The 15,393-nt window shown below is 40.7% G+C and overlaps 1 protein-coding gene across 1 annotated transcript in view; it reads left to right on the forward strand.

Annotated features, from left to right (window-relative positions):
* The window catches only part of Svep1 (sushi, von Willebrand factor type A, EGF and pentraxin domain containing 1), a 165,084-nt gene that overhangs the window by 28,367 nt on the left and 121,324 nt on the right, over positions 1-15,393 (forward strand). The window contains exons 3-4 of the mRNA XM_013023225.1: positions 2,039-2,294; positions 4,803-4,979. Of these exons, the coding sequence (XP_012878679.1) occupies positions 2,039-2,294; positions 4,803-4,979 (433 nt within the window). The remainder of the gene's footprint in view (positions 1-2,038; positions 2,295-4,802; positions 4,980-15,393) is intronic.

Consider the following 15,393-nt stretch of genomic DNA (forward strand, 5'->3'; position numbering starts at 1 on the left):
TGAGATTGCAGTGAGTTAATATTAGTATTCTGATAGGAGATTTGCTTGTTTCAGAAGGACAATAAAATCACAAAAAAGGAAATTTTATCTAATCACAAAGCTATTTAAAACAGCACCCAAGTATGGATACTAACCCTCCTACTACTCAATCAGTATCAACTCGCTGAAGTGACTCTCCTCTAGAGGATCCTAGAGTTCCCCCATCCACTCATTCAATAATTTATTCAGTGAATAAATATTTATGAACATACACCTTATGCTAGGAGCTATTCAGAGTATTGTACTGAAGCCAAAAGCTGGAGGCTCATTCCTGTAATTGTAGCCACTTGGGTGGCAGGGAGAGGGAGTATTATGGTTCAAGGTCAGTGTAAACTGGAAAGTACACAAGACTGTATCTCAAAAATAACCAGAAAAAGCCAGGTGCTGAGATCTGAGGATTACAGTTCAAAGCTAGCTTGGGCAGGAAAAGTCCATGAAACTCTTATCTCCAATAAAAACTATTCAGAAAAAGCTAGAAATGGAGCTGTGGCTCAAGTAGTAGAGCATTAGCTTTGGGAACAAGAATCTCAGGGACAGCCCAGGCCCCGAGTTCAAGCCCCAGGACCAGCACCAAAAACAAAAACAAACAAAAAAGCCAGCAAAAACATAACTGAAAGTATGTCTTAAATAACAAAGTGACAGCCTAGCAAATGTGAAGTCCTGAGTTCAAACCCAGTTTCTTTAAATTCAGGTTTAGCCAGAACACGTTACTTTTTGAATAATATCTTCTTTTAACTACTATAAAAGTGCAAGGTACAATTATTGCTGTTCTTGTCTACTTTCCACAAATGATTGCTTCTTGAATTATTGCCTCATAAATAAGAGTTCCTTCTTCCAACTTGCCTGAATATATCCTGAATATATTATATACCTTTTTTCTCAATTCTAATGAAAAACAACAGAAAATTGAATTAGAATGCTATCCTTCTTGTGTCTTTATGGTTTGATGTTATAAAGCATCAACACAATAAATAGATTATTGACTTGAAAAGCTTCATATTTCCCTTTTATCTATAGATAGGGAACAAGATATAATATTGTAAAACAGAATCCACTTGCCCTAAAATTATAAAGCTCAAATGTCAGATTCAGTGAATCAATGTTTTCTCATAAGGATAGAATACCGCCAAAAATAGCTAATTTAATGATTATCCTGGGTGGTCCAAAAACTGAAGTATTGAATCAGTTCTACATTTTTGAAGGAGCAATGGAAAAACAAATATAGGAAGCAGGTCAGTCATTACAAATTCTGGAAAAGATATATTCTGTTGTCAAGATTTCTTCCAATTGGTATGTGCTCATATAGTGGTTTAGATGGATAGATAGGTAGATAGATATATAAACAGATATATTGATAGGTAGATAATAGATCAGTTGAAGTATGTTTGGAAATAAATGCATAGGAGTCAGATTGGTTCATATTTGTTAAACCTAATAATCAGTAAAAGATCATTTAGCCATAAAGTATAGTATTAACTTAAAAATATATCCTATGAATATGTATTGATTGTTCTTTATTGGTAACTACCATAGAGATGATGATGGTGATACATTTTTTTGTGCCAGTACTAGGATTTGAACTCAGATGCACTGTCCCTTAGTGTTTTTTGCTCAAGGCTGGTACTCCACTACTTGTGCCACAGCTGTACTTCTAGCTTTTTTGGTGGTTAACTGGAGATAAGGTTCTTACAGGCTTTCCTAGCCACAATCTTCAGATCTCAGCCTCCTGAGTAGCTAGGATTATAGGTGTGAGCCACAGGCCTACCTTGCTAAAAGGACACATTTTAAATGCTTTGCGGGTTTATTGTGTTTCTATAAAAAGACCACTGTGGGCTCTAGTCTGTACCTGCTTCTATTTTTCTGTCAGTATTTCTCAATTCACTGTGATGAAATGCCCATAATCGGGGTGCTCCTCAAGTCCTCCCTTTCCTGAGAAGGAAAGAAGCTGTGCTGAGGTTAACAATGCAAACTCAGACCAACTCTCCCCATGTCTTCATAGCAAATTCTTCAACATGCTAGAGAAAACTCAACGAAAGTTATATTTCTCATTACCGACGGCTATTCCAATGGTGGAGATCCAAGACGCATTGCAGCATCGCTGCGAGATGCTGGAGTGGAGATCTTCACTTTCGGCATATGGCAGGGGAACATCCGGGAACTGAATGACGTGGCTTCTACTCCCAAAGAGGAACACTGCTACCTGCTCCATAGTTTTGAAGAATTTGAGGCTTTAGCTCGCCGGGCATTGCATGAAGGTAATGGAACCTAATGGTATAACAAATGTGACTCTAAAGGGGATTTCCTTCTCTCTCACTACCTGAAACTCCAGGAAGAACATTAGCATACGCTCTTACAAGTTCTTCCTTTAGCATGATGGCTGAGCGTGCTTTGGGTATCATAGGATACAACTTCCAAGAGATGACCTTCTGATCTTTGCAGAAAGAGCATTTGTTTTGCCTTGCTTCTTACTAGCTGTTATATATATATATATATTTACTAGAATATCAACCCGCTCCTTTCCAGGACTGGTAGAATGAACTAAATGGACTGAGGTGTGTTTTGAGACCACCCACAGTGCGGGAAGCCTTGACTTAGATATCATTTGCAGTTGTCCAGACAGATGAAATAAACATTCAAGAAATGGAAAATATTATACTACATACCACATAGTTGGAGGGTTTTTTTTAGAGGATTAAATCAACTAATTATACCAGTTTTCCTATTATCTAGCGCAGTAACTGGGACTGCCTTTGTTTCTCCTTTTCTCAAGGGAAAGTGATGGTTACAACTAGGGTAGGAGGTGTTACTAGGTGGGATTATAGAGTTATAGGTGTGTGGGCTATAGGTGGTATAGCCAGTGGACTTCTAATCCTACCTCTCTCCTGTCATATAAGACTGGCACCTTTGAGGGTGGACGTGTGGCTCAGTTGGTAGAGTGCTAGCCAATGAGCAAAGCATCAGGTACCATGTTTGAGTTCCAGACTGACACCCTGTGCCCTGAAGAAACTTGGTCCAAGAATGAAGTACCCAGGACCTTAAAGGAAAGGGCTCAGTTAACTGTCATGTACAGAGCTTTGAAAGGAACAACATTTGCTATACCAAACATTTTAGTTGAGTTTCCAGAATTGGTAAGAAGTAAGTCAGTTGTATGAACTGGAAGCATGATCAGATCAAAGGATACAATCTTGAGGTTTTCTCCTCTGTATTTTCTGAAGATGATTTTCAATTGGGATATACCAATTCTGGTGTCAAGACTTCCCGACTGTTCATTCCCAGTAGACATAGATTACAGATTGACAGCTTTCTTCACTAAGTAGAATTCCTCTGCTCAGCTCTTACCTCAGACTTAAAGTTTTGATATCTAGGCATATTTTGATCCCTAAGTTGCTCTACTGACTATTGTGGCCTAATGTCTCAGGATTAGGTCCTAGCGATCTCTGTGGTAGACCATTCACCCACACCGCAGTTCATTAGGTAGGAGTTTAAATAGGATGCCTGGTGGTATTGGTGCCTTTCTTTTGACGTTGGAGTCTTCTTTTACCTTTCCCCTGTCTTTCTTCAATCTTAATACATACGGAGAGCTATTTTATAATTTAGGCCATCATCAATCTCTTTCACAGGCATTCAGTTATAGATTTTCAACCACTTGTGTTCCTTCTATTGTCTGATCTTTATATTTGTCCCTAGCACCATGGATCTTGCACTAGAATTCAGGTTAAGATTTTTTTTTAACTTCAGTCAGGCACGGGGTGCTCATGCCTGTAATCTTAGCTACTCAGGAGGCTGAGATCTGAAGATGGAAGTTTGAAGCTAGCTTGAGCAGAAAAGTCCTTGAGACTCTCATTTCCAGTTAACTAGCAAAAAGCTAGCAGTGGAGCTGTGGCTCAGGTGGTAGAAGGCTGTCCTTGAGGGGAAAACCAAAGGCCAAGCAAGAGTGTGAGCCCTGAGGTCAAGCCCTAGTGCTGGCATTTGCACACATACATACACACACACACACACACACACACACACACACACACACACACAAGATTTTTTTTTCAACTTGGACCAGATACGTGGATTTATTGTTTCCCCCACTGATCATCATGGATCAGTCAAATTCACTAAAATACTTTCTAAGCAGCACTGCTTGGGTGAAATTCCTAGCATACTTTACTTCATACATGCCTCAATCCGAAAGTTCTTTCTTTCCCTAACAAGAGATAGCCTGACTCCTGTTTTATTAAAATATGTAGTTCTTTAGGCCTTTAATGAAATAAATACAGAAGATTCAGTATTTATCCTAAAGCTGGTAGCTCATAATTAGCACTCATACGGAGCAGTCAGGATTGTGGTTTTACTTCTAACTGGAACCAGGACTTTGGAAGGCTGATTACTTGCTCCTGCCTGACCTCATACAGAGACAGTGAAACACTGACGGTTTGGAAGCCAAGGGAATGACCTGGAGAACCGACTGCGTTACTTCCTGCTGCATCTGGAGATTCCTCTCGAAAGTACTTCATTTCTGCCTGACCCCACATGACCTTAAGAACTTATGATGAGGTCCCAGACTGAAATAACTTCACTGGCTGAAATGAATTCCCAGAGTATAGTAGTGCAAATAACATACGTTCCTATTTAGGAGGAATCAGAGAGCAGTGGGAAATCAGAGGCATGAGGAAAGATGTTCTGACCAGTTTGCACTGAGATGTTTAATGAATGAAAAATATAACATTCAATTAATGATCACTTTTCCTTATCCTCTGTTGTGTATTCATTGGTAGATCTACCTTCTGGGAGTTTTATTCAAGAGGATATGTCCCACTGCTCCTATCTTTGTGAAACTGGCAAAGATTGCTGCGATCAAATGGCCAGCTGCAAATGTGGAACACACACAGGCCAATATGAGTGTATCTGTGAGAAAGGCTACTACGGGAAAGGACTGCAGCATGAATGTACCGGTGAGTCTCTTGATTTGTGAGTGGCTGCCTCAGTGATTGTTGCCGTGTAACAAATGGCCCTGAAACTCAGAATAAAAAGTACTTATTATTGCTCATGAATCTGCGTTGGCCCTGCAGCCCTCTTGGTCTCAGCTGTTGTAAGTCATGCATTTGTCACCAGTTGGTAGGACAGTTGATGCTCGGGCCTACTGATAATTATCCTACTGATCTTAGTGAGGTACTCATCTTTTGTGTTTTGGAGTCAGGTGACCATGGACTGGTCTGAAATGGCTTTGTCTGGGACAGTGGAGGCTGTCCTTTACATGACCTGTCACACTCCATCGAGCTATGCTGGGCTTGTTCAAGGTCAGTGATGGGATTCTGGAAGGAAAAGTGAGAGCTTGCAAGGAGTCTGGAATTCTAGAGTTGGTACGGGGAGGAAGAAGTCTTGGGATCTGTTCTTTGTAATTAATCCAATTAACCAATTCTGTCCCGTAGGTACCTAACCTGAAATATGCCTTAGCTTTTCTGTGATATTGAAACGAGTGGGATTCTGTTCGTTGGTCCACATACACCTTTTTGAATTGGAACCTCAATTTTTTCACCTTTCACTTGATGATCTTTTAGGTCTTCATAAGGCTTCACCAAAGGGGGCCAAAAAGTTCTCAAGGTAGCCAGCTGTGGTGACTCATGCCTGTAATCTCAGCTACTCAAGAGGTACAGATTGGAAAGCTAATCCTGGTACAAAGTTAGTGAGACTCTTATCTGAAACAATAATATTGGCCTAGTTGGCAATCCCAGCTATACAATTTGTGGGAAGCTGTGGATAACACAGTGATGATAATCTGAGGCCAGAATGGGCAAGACTATATGATTCCACTTGAAAAATCACTTTAAAAGAGCAAAAAAAGGGTTAAAGATATGGTTCAAATGGTAGAGTACCTGTCTAACAATCATAAGGGACTAAGTTCACACCTCAGCACCACCTAAAAGAATTAAATGGTACCAAAGTGTCCCTTTCTTCAAAGTGGAATTACTTCATCAACATTTGTAATTCTACCTTCTCTAAGATTTTTTTTTGTTTACAAGAAGATCTTTGTATTTTATCAGGGATGCATTTTTAGGACTATTACATACTACATGATAAGACATGCTTGATATTTGAAAATGTTATGCAGTTTTCTGTACTGGGATGTTATTTGTTTTTAACCTAAAAAGTTGCTTTTATTTTTTTTTAAATGCTTTCAAGTTCTTTTGTGATTTGCTGTTTTGGGTAACTGTATTCCCATGGAAATTAACACCCACAGAAAAACTAGAAGCAGAACATTTGCTTTCTCTGTGCTTCCCAATTGTTCATTACTTTTTCATGGAAACATTGTTTTACTCTGGCATTTGGTAGGTAGGCCTGATCTGCAGCACAAAACACACTTCTTCCCTCTCTGTTCACCATGAGTTCTTTCTTCTTTTCTCCCTCTTCTCTCTTTTCCAGGAGACGTTTCTTCCTGTGTTGTTCTTTTACTCCTTTATTTTTCTTGTCTCGCATCCTACTTCTCTTCATTTCGCCTCCCTGATCTCAACTGATAGCCACACACACACCCTTTGCCAGGTCCAGCATCCCTGCTGACCACAGAGTCGCTGCTTTCCTGGCCTTTCTCCCACCTACCCCCACCCAGCAGGATTTCTCACTTAAGCAGAAACAGCCCAACTGCCTCCAAGCTGCCTCCTCCTGTTTTTCCCTCCCTTTGCACCTTCCCACACTGTCATCAACAGCCCAGCTTGGCACTCTCCCCAGGCCCCCTCCCTCATTCCTCCTGTCCAGCCCACCAAACACAGGCAGAAAATCTCATTTTCTTTGCTTCATGCTGTAGTCAGCATGTCTGCCTTCCGTGTGGTCCTAGATCAAACTGTTCCCTGCCAGTAAGCCATCGTCATCACCCCGTGGCTGCCTAGCAGAATCCACCACTGCAGGCCACAACTGCCATTGCTCCATGGCCCCAAAACCAGCCATCCCCAAGGATTGTCTGCAGGGAGAGAGTGAGCCTTCACAACCCTACCCCCACCTCATGCCCAGTGCTAAGGAGCTTTGGCTGCTTCCAGGTGTACATTCCAGGCTGAAAGCAGCAGTCCATAAGATGTAGGCGATTGGATTGGGTCTGTCCGTAGAGCATCAACAGAAGAAATTGGAGGCCTTCTGCTGCTGGTTCCTGCCAAGAATACCATGCACAAAAGGATTAGCTTCCTCAGCCCTTCTCTTAAATTAACCAGTCCCAGCTGGATATCTTCTCATATCCAAGATTTAAATCAGTGATGGTCTCATGGATGTGGATATGCACATGTCATTTTTGGTACTTATTTCTAAGAGATTAGGACATGGACCATTGAGGCTCCAGGATATGCATTATGCCTGTGTGCAGGTGTACAATTGCCCTCATTGCTGAGAAAATAAATAATGTCCTTGCTACAGCATGGGACAAACTCATTAGCAGACTTTTTTTTCCTGAATGGCAGAAAGAAAGAAAGAATACCTCAAAATCATCCAGCACTGAACACTTGGAAATTTGTCAGCCAGTGTTACTGAGCCCTTTCCCAAGGAGGCCTGTGCAAGGCACTAAGTTGGGATAGGTAGAATGATTTCAGCAAATACATGCTCACTACCTTCTTGGAATGTTCATCTAACCAAATGAATCAGTCTATTGCAAACTGTGATGTGTGCCATTTTTTAAAAGCAGACTCCAGGAAAAGCTGGTCTGCCCTAAGCTAATAGCTGAGGGATGACAAGCTGTGGATGTTTGATTACTTAAAAAGAGGATGTTAACTTCCCTTCTGAATAGATGGAATGCTGAGTGCTGGTCCTCATGGCAATGTCTTTCAGAAGGAAATCATTCTCCTTTAAGCCAGGAGAAATCTTAGAGATTAGCTACTCTAAGCACCTCAATCTGTAAGAGGAAATTGAGTATTTTGCTAAAGATGACATAATCACACATCAGCAAAACATAGGAGGGACCCAGGACCTTTTTAAGTGTCATTTCCAAGATAGTGCATTGCTTTCGAGCCTACCCCCATTTCTGAACATATTCTCTAGGATATATTACTCTTCAGAAACCATGGATGTGAAACTTTGCCCAAATATGTAAAAACAGAAAGATGTGGTTCAACTTCAACTTTTATCCCTTTTAAAGTATGTGGCTTTAGGCAACTTAATTTCTTCTGATTCTATCTTCTATAAAGTAGATTTAGCCATGATGTATGTGCACATGTAGATTTATGTAGATAGGACATATGGATATCTATGACTATGATTTATATAGATATATGCTTAAGGATAAATATGTGTGCTTGTGCACAAAGGTATAAAGGTTGGCTTAAGGGAATTTAGAAACGTGTTTTTCTTCCTAGTGCTATTACTAGTATTATTTTCTTCACCCTTAACCTTCAGCAGGCATTTGGTGATGATGATGATGATGATGATGATGATGATGATGATGGCAGCCTAGTAACTGATAACATTAAAATAGTTTTAAATAATACTATGTAATAATAATACTATGTAATAATAATTACTATATAGTAATAATTACTATGAAGTAAAGACACTTTGTAGTCCAGACTCTTTCCAAGCATTGGTGTGTATCAGTTCATTTCATCTTCACAGTCACTCTCTGGAGTATTACTTCAATAGAAACAAGAATCTTAAGTTGTGGACTGACAAGATCTATATTCTAGCTATGATGCACATCGAATAAATACGTACATAATTAGCAATGTAATTTAGCCCAGAATTTGGAAAGCTGAGGCAAGGAGGATCATAAATTTAAGTCAGTGTGGACTACATAGCAAGAACCTGTGTCAACCTCAAAATAAATAGACAAAATTATGTCATGTTGCAAATGTTACTTTGCCCCTAATAAGATAAGCAATATTTGACCAGTTTCAACCTAGAGAATAGCATCTTCACATGGTTCAACCCAGTACTAGAAAGGAAATAGAATCATAGAGAATGAGATATGTAAAATACAAATCTGATCATAACACACCCTTACTTAATATTTGTAAATTATGGTCCATTCATAAAATAAATTCAAGCGTATTAGCATGACAGGAAGGATTTAAGTGATTTGTTCCCTCCTTTGCCTTTGAGATAAAAATCGAGAATTAGTTACAGTTCCCTTTAAACATCATGATATTTCATTCCTCAGATCTTGCTTCAAGCTTCTAGCCACAATCACCAACTTTTGTCTTTATTCCTATTTCATCAGACCAGCTATTCTAATAGGAAACGATTCTGGATGCGCTTTGCATTCTTACTGCCTGCTTTCAGGGCCCCTACTTAGTATGAGTTCAAGAGAAGGAGTGTAGGTAAGGAGTCAGCTTTAACACCAGAGTCTTCAATGGACAAGAACTGTCGTACAATAACTTGGTTGGGAGAAACAGAAATGCCACATTTTGAGAGGTCAAATTGGGAGTCTATTGGAAAGCTGGTGACTTCAGGTAGATTCTCATCACAAAGACCTGCAGCCCCTTGAATACCCTAACATGGTTAGAAAACTGAGCCATGACAGTAGTAAAGCAAAGAATGAGCAGAGAAACAACACCAACGTGCCAGATCAACCCCAATGGTGAGCTGAAGTGGAAGGCCATGGTGACCAGAGGAAAGCCAGGATGTCCCGACCCGCAGGACGTCAACGATGGCAGTGAATCTAAGCTAGAAGGAATGAAGGGACAAGAGACACAAAGAATGACAGCAAGACAGGGATTCTGATCAAGCTGCAAATTTTTTATTTTTCACACAGGGGTATTTATATGCTTGGAATAAGGAAGCTTTTTCATTGGCCGTTAAGGAAGCTTTTTCATTGGCCGTAGCAGTGCAGGATGTTTGCTTAGGGCAGGGGGAAAGAGTGGTTGTTAGCAGCTGCAGGATGTTTGATTAGGGCAGGATGAGGGTAGGATTCTGTAAACTCAGCCTCAAGATGTTCCAGTGAGATAGTCAAGCCTATTATGTTGAGAGACTCAACTTTTGTCTCCCGACATCTCCCCCTTTCTTATTTAGAAAATTGACCATCAGTTGTTGGCTGCTCTTTTTTTTAAGGGGGTGACAGAGGCTCTGTTCCTCTAAGGGCCCAGGGTTTTTCTCCACTCCCGAGCGAGCGTCCTCATTCGGGGAGGGGAATTTTACAGGCCTTGGCATGTTTTTTGAGGAGACGGCTTGTGGGTATGCATGCCAACCGTCATGCACCAGAGCTTGCCACTCAGGGGTCTTGGGTTTTGGGATCTCGCGGATCCATCCCCCTGCAGTCTTACCTGCACCCTTGATTAGAGCATTTTTTCTTCCTCCCATAGGTGCATCCTCCCCCAAGCGGAGGGGCCTATAGGAGGAGGGGCGAACCTATCCCTTATGGCAATAGGTCTTGCCCATTGAATGGCCAGGAGTTATGAGTAAGGAGAAGGGTTTTCTAAATAAGAAAAAATAAGGGGGGTGGGTTTCCCACTGGAACAAGCTCATGGCAAAACACTAATTAAAAGCCTGGGGTAAATCCTAGATCTTAATGCCTTGGTCTGCCATATCAAGGCGATGGTGATGAACCTGTATAGGCTTAGAAGCCAAGAGATTAATCTGTTATTTAATAAATTCAAACAGGAGGGTCCATGTCTAGAGTTCTAGCTGCATCTGTAAGAGAAAAGGAATCATCCTCAGGGGGAAGGTTTCCCCTGGGTTGTGGTAATCAAATTCCAATAGGAAAAGGTAGTAGAGAGAACATTTTAAACACTTGGCCCAAGAAGCCTTTCTGCAGCCAAGTTAAGCCGCAAGACAACAGGAACCTTTTCTGAACCAAAGATTTCATAATAATCTGTTAAACAATCTCCTACTCTTTGCCATCTTTTTGTGTCTATGGTTCCTTCAAGGGGGAACCAAGGACACAAGTCCTCTATATATGAGAAAAATAATTGTAAATCCCTTTTCTTAACCCGCGTTCCCCGTGTCTTGAAGGTCTCCTTGAGGTCTGATAGAAATAGATCATGTGACGACATTGCTTGTCCCATGGTGGGTCACTCACCTTGCGCCGTCCCCACTCTCCTCCTGGATCTGTCTCTCGGTGGGGTCTGTCGAGGCGATCTCGGACTGTACTTGGCCAAGTTTTCCCGGAGGACAGCGTTCCTTCCTTAGTCAGAGGCTCATGCCCCACGTTGGGCGCCAGTTGTCCCAACCCGCAGGACGTCAATGAGGGCAGTGAACCTAAGCTAGAAGGAATGAAGGGACAAGAGACACAAAGAATGACAGCAAGACAGGGATTCTGATCAAGCTGCAAATTTTTTATTTTTCACACAGGGGTATTTATATGCTTGGAATAAGGAAGCTTTTTCATTGGTCGTAGCAGTGCAGGATGTTTGCTTAGGGCAGGGGGAAAGGGTGGTTGTTAGCAGCTGCAGGATGTTTGCTTAGGGCAGGATGAGGGTAGGATTCTGTAAACTCAGCCTCAAGATGTTCCAGTGAGATAGTCAAGCCTATTATGTTGAGAGACTCAACTTTTGGCTCCCGACACCAGGAGACACAGAAGACATGAGGCATGGCATCATAGCACCTAAGATGGTCTGTTCCATTTAGGAACAAAGGTCAAGTCAGGGGACAGGGTCACAGGGAGCTTGAGAGTTCATGACCCAAGATTGGCAGGTCCAGTAATACTATTGTCCAGATCCCTGCCCCGGCCTCTAGGAATTCAGGCACACCCCATCACTGGGAGGTGGGACTTCCCCTTCCTTCACCATGAAGGCAAGATGGCACCAGTTAAACCCAGTTCCTTAACCACCATGTGGACAAGATGGCTCCCATTAGACCCAGCATCCCCACTTCAAAATCTTAGGTAAGTTCATGATTCCATGTCTGCATTGGGGACCACAGAATCCCCACCACAAAGGCAAATTGATAATTTTTTAATGCATTTGATTTATTTAAAAGCAAAATATTTACATTTATTTACAGTTAACTTTTTAATATATACAGTTAACTTTTTCTGACAACAAATGAAATCCAATATACAGCTGATTTACTAGACAAGACATTTTTAAAATGGATAGATCATCAGATGAGCTGTAAATCCAAGTAGCTGCAGCTGCTCTGGATTTTCCCTGGAGGAACTGAGAGATGTGGAGGATAGAGAAATAGGCATCTTGAGGACAATGATCCTCTCCAGAGATCAACTCCCATTTCAGTGAGCTTGGAATGAACAGATTAAAAATTACAGCTGGAGAGTTGCCACCGATGAGGCCTACATATCTTGAGCCAAGTTCCAGTTACATTATTTTTTTTCATCACAGGAGGATATTGTGTAGAGAGAGAAACACTGAAATATTTATGTGAGGAAGAACTTTTTATACATGTATATAAATGCATACAAACTTCTACTCCCCTCTACTCCCACAACACAGTTTCTTGTCTAATATTGTATCATTGCTTTGGAAAAAAGAGGACAAAGAGCCCTAAAAATTCTTGAATGGAAACCAAAACATTTGGAAATTTTGTTTTCTAAGCAGAGCTTAGCTGCTATTTTTTCCCCCTCCAGATATCCCCAGTGGTACCCAGTAATGACTTTGTAAGATGTAAGGAATTTGGACAATGTAGCCCTCTTTGGTTTTTAGGCAGGAACATTGCTATTGCTAGCATGTTGACACTGCTCACCATCAAAAGGAGGGGGAGGATTTCTAACTGCTGCCTAGACTAGGCTGGTTTGCTGGTTTTTCACTGCGTGAGGTAGGCATTCAACACCGACAAGGCATTTTCCAGTCTGGTGTGATTTTGTAACAGGAAAAACACAAAATCAAACTATTGGTATAAAATATCACAAACTCTGGAAGTCAATGTGTTATATTCTTAATACTCGGGGTGGGGGTGGGGTCATGATAAGGATTGTGACCTATTTCTGCTTCGCATGGTAAAATTTTTTCCTTGACTCCCAATCAGTGACTCCTCACAGTAACAATGAAAAGAGGACAAAGGAAAATAAATATTACCAAATTGTACTTTTTCAACATTTTTATTCATGTAGCCCTCCATCTCCTTCCCCAAATATCGCAAAGCTGTATGTATCACTGGCTTATTTTTAAGTGGTCATTTGTAATTTTTCAGCAAGATGTAAAAAGATGGCAGCAATACTGTATTGGCACTTTAAAATAAGAATATGGTATTATTTTGAAATATACCTATTGATATCTAAGCAAATCTGATACCTTTTAGCATTCATGTGTGAACAAGTACCTTTTTTTTTTTTTTTGGTCAATCGTGGGGCATGAACTCTGGGCTTGGGTGCTGTCCTTGCGCTCTTCAACTCAAGGCTAGTGCTCTACTGCTTGAGCCACAGCACCACTTCTGGTTTTCTAGTGGTTTATTAGAGATAAGAGTCTCATGGACTTTCCTACCTGGGCTGGCTTGGAACCATGATCCTCAGATCTCAGACTCCTGAGTAGCTAGGATTAGTCATGAGCCACTGGCGCCCAGCAAACAAGTACCTTTAGATGTACCTTTTTATGTAGCATGGTTCATTTTCTTTTCTTTCTTTCTTTCTTTTTTGCTATCAACTAGTAGTTTCTTGTTTTCTTAATTCTGTCCATCTTCCACATCATTCTTATTCCAATTTGTGTGTGTGTGTGTGTGTGTGTGTGTGTGGTATCAGGATTGAACCCAGGGCCTATGCATGCCTAAGAAGCCATCACTTTAGCCACACCTTCCATCCCTTTTGTTTGTATTCTGTATTTTAGAAACAAAGTCTCTCTTACTAACTTTGCCTGGACTGCCCTGCACTCAGAATCCTCCTTCCTCCATCACTAGATGAGCTGGGATCATAAGTATGTACCACCATACTGTTCTAATTTGGGGAGGGAGGAATGAGGGGTGCTACTCCTGGGGCTTGAACTCGAGGTCTAGGTGCTGTCCTTGAGCTTCTTTTTGCTCAAGGCTAGTGCTCTACCATAAGCCACAGCTCCATTTCCCAGTTCTTTGGGATACAGACTGTCTTTCCCAGTCTGGCTTTGAACCATCATCCTCAGGTTTTAGCCTTATGAGTAGCTAGTATTTCAGTCATAAGCAACTGGCACCTGGCTTGCTATTCTAATTTTACATACCAAAGCCTTCAATTGATCACAGTATTGTACTCTTCTGCTGCAAAAGAAAAAAATATAGATATACATTATAATTAATTGTTACATTTTCTAGGAAAGATTTGCTACTAGATTGAATTATTGTACTTGTTATTTTCATAAAATTTATCAGACACATTATACACTTTGAAACTTTTTGAAAACTATATTTGGAATTTTTTTTCCAGTCCTGGGGCTTGAACTCTGGGCCTGGGCACTATTCCTGAGCTACTTTTGCTCAAGGCTAGCATTCTACCACTTGAGCCACAGTGTTACTTCCAGCTTTTTCTGCTTATGTGGTATTGAGAAATCAAACCCAGGGCTTCATGCATGCTAAGCAAGCACTCCACCACTAAGTCACATTTCCAGCCCCTAATTGGATTTTTAAATAAGTTTTTTATTGTGAAAATACTGTATAGAGAGGTTACAGTCCTAAGTGTATTTTTAAATGAGATATATCCATATATACATGGATTTTGTTATTATTATTCATTGTTTGATAAGGATTAAGAAAAATATAGTGTCAATTTCATTTCTCTTTTAATTTTTATAGACTTTAGTACTGAAAGCCTTCTTCACTTAAACATATAAATGGGACTTGAAAGAGTTGTGTTAAGTTGATGACACCCAATTCTTGGAGCGTCTCCGGTTTCACATGCCAAAAATAACATCAGTTATCTGTCTTCCAAAAATATGGTTAGTGTTTTGTTAGTTGGCAAAATTATGTCTCTTTTCAATTTTACTAAAATTGAAGAATTGGAAATCTTGCAAAAATACTTTTTACTCAATCAGTATCATTATTTATGTTGTAGATTTCTGGGAATATCTTCCCATCCCCCCCCCAAAAAAAGAAAGAATCTTACTAAGATGGTTAATTTCAGTTATACAAGGTAAGCTCTAGAGATCTAATGTACAATATAGCTCCTCTAGTTAAGTAAAGCTACCTTTTATTTAGAAAGGGATTTGCAGGTGTTAAGGGTTTGAATAGTGCTGTAGGTTAATCATTTTGGAGAAATGCATCAAGGGATGGTATGCACACGTTTCTTATGAAAAGTGAAAGGTAGGCAATCGCAAAAAGGTGCTATAAGGTATTTTATCAAGTACAGTAGTTTAAGTATTTGCAAATGCCGGACTGGGAAGGTGGCTCAGTGGTAGAGCTCTTGCCTTGCATGCTCAAGGCCCTGGGTTTGATTCCTCAGCACCACATAAGCAAAAAGAAAAAAGCTGGCAGTGGCGCTGTGGCTCAAGTGGTAGAGCGCTAGCCTTGAGCTGAAGAGCTGAGGGACAGCGCCCAGGCCCAGAGTTCAGG

This window comes from Dipodomys ordii, unplaced genomic scaffold (genome assembly GCF_000151885.1).
Source record: "Dipodomys ordii isolate 6190 unplaced genomic scaffold, Dord_2.0 Scaffold67, whole genome shotgun sequence".
Taxonomy (NCBI): Eukaryota; Metazoa; Chordata; class Mammalia; order Rodentia; family Heteromyidae; genus Dipodomys; species Dipodomys ordii.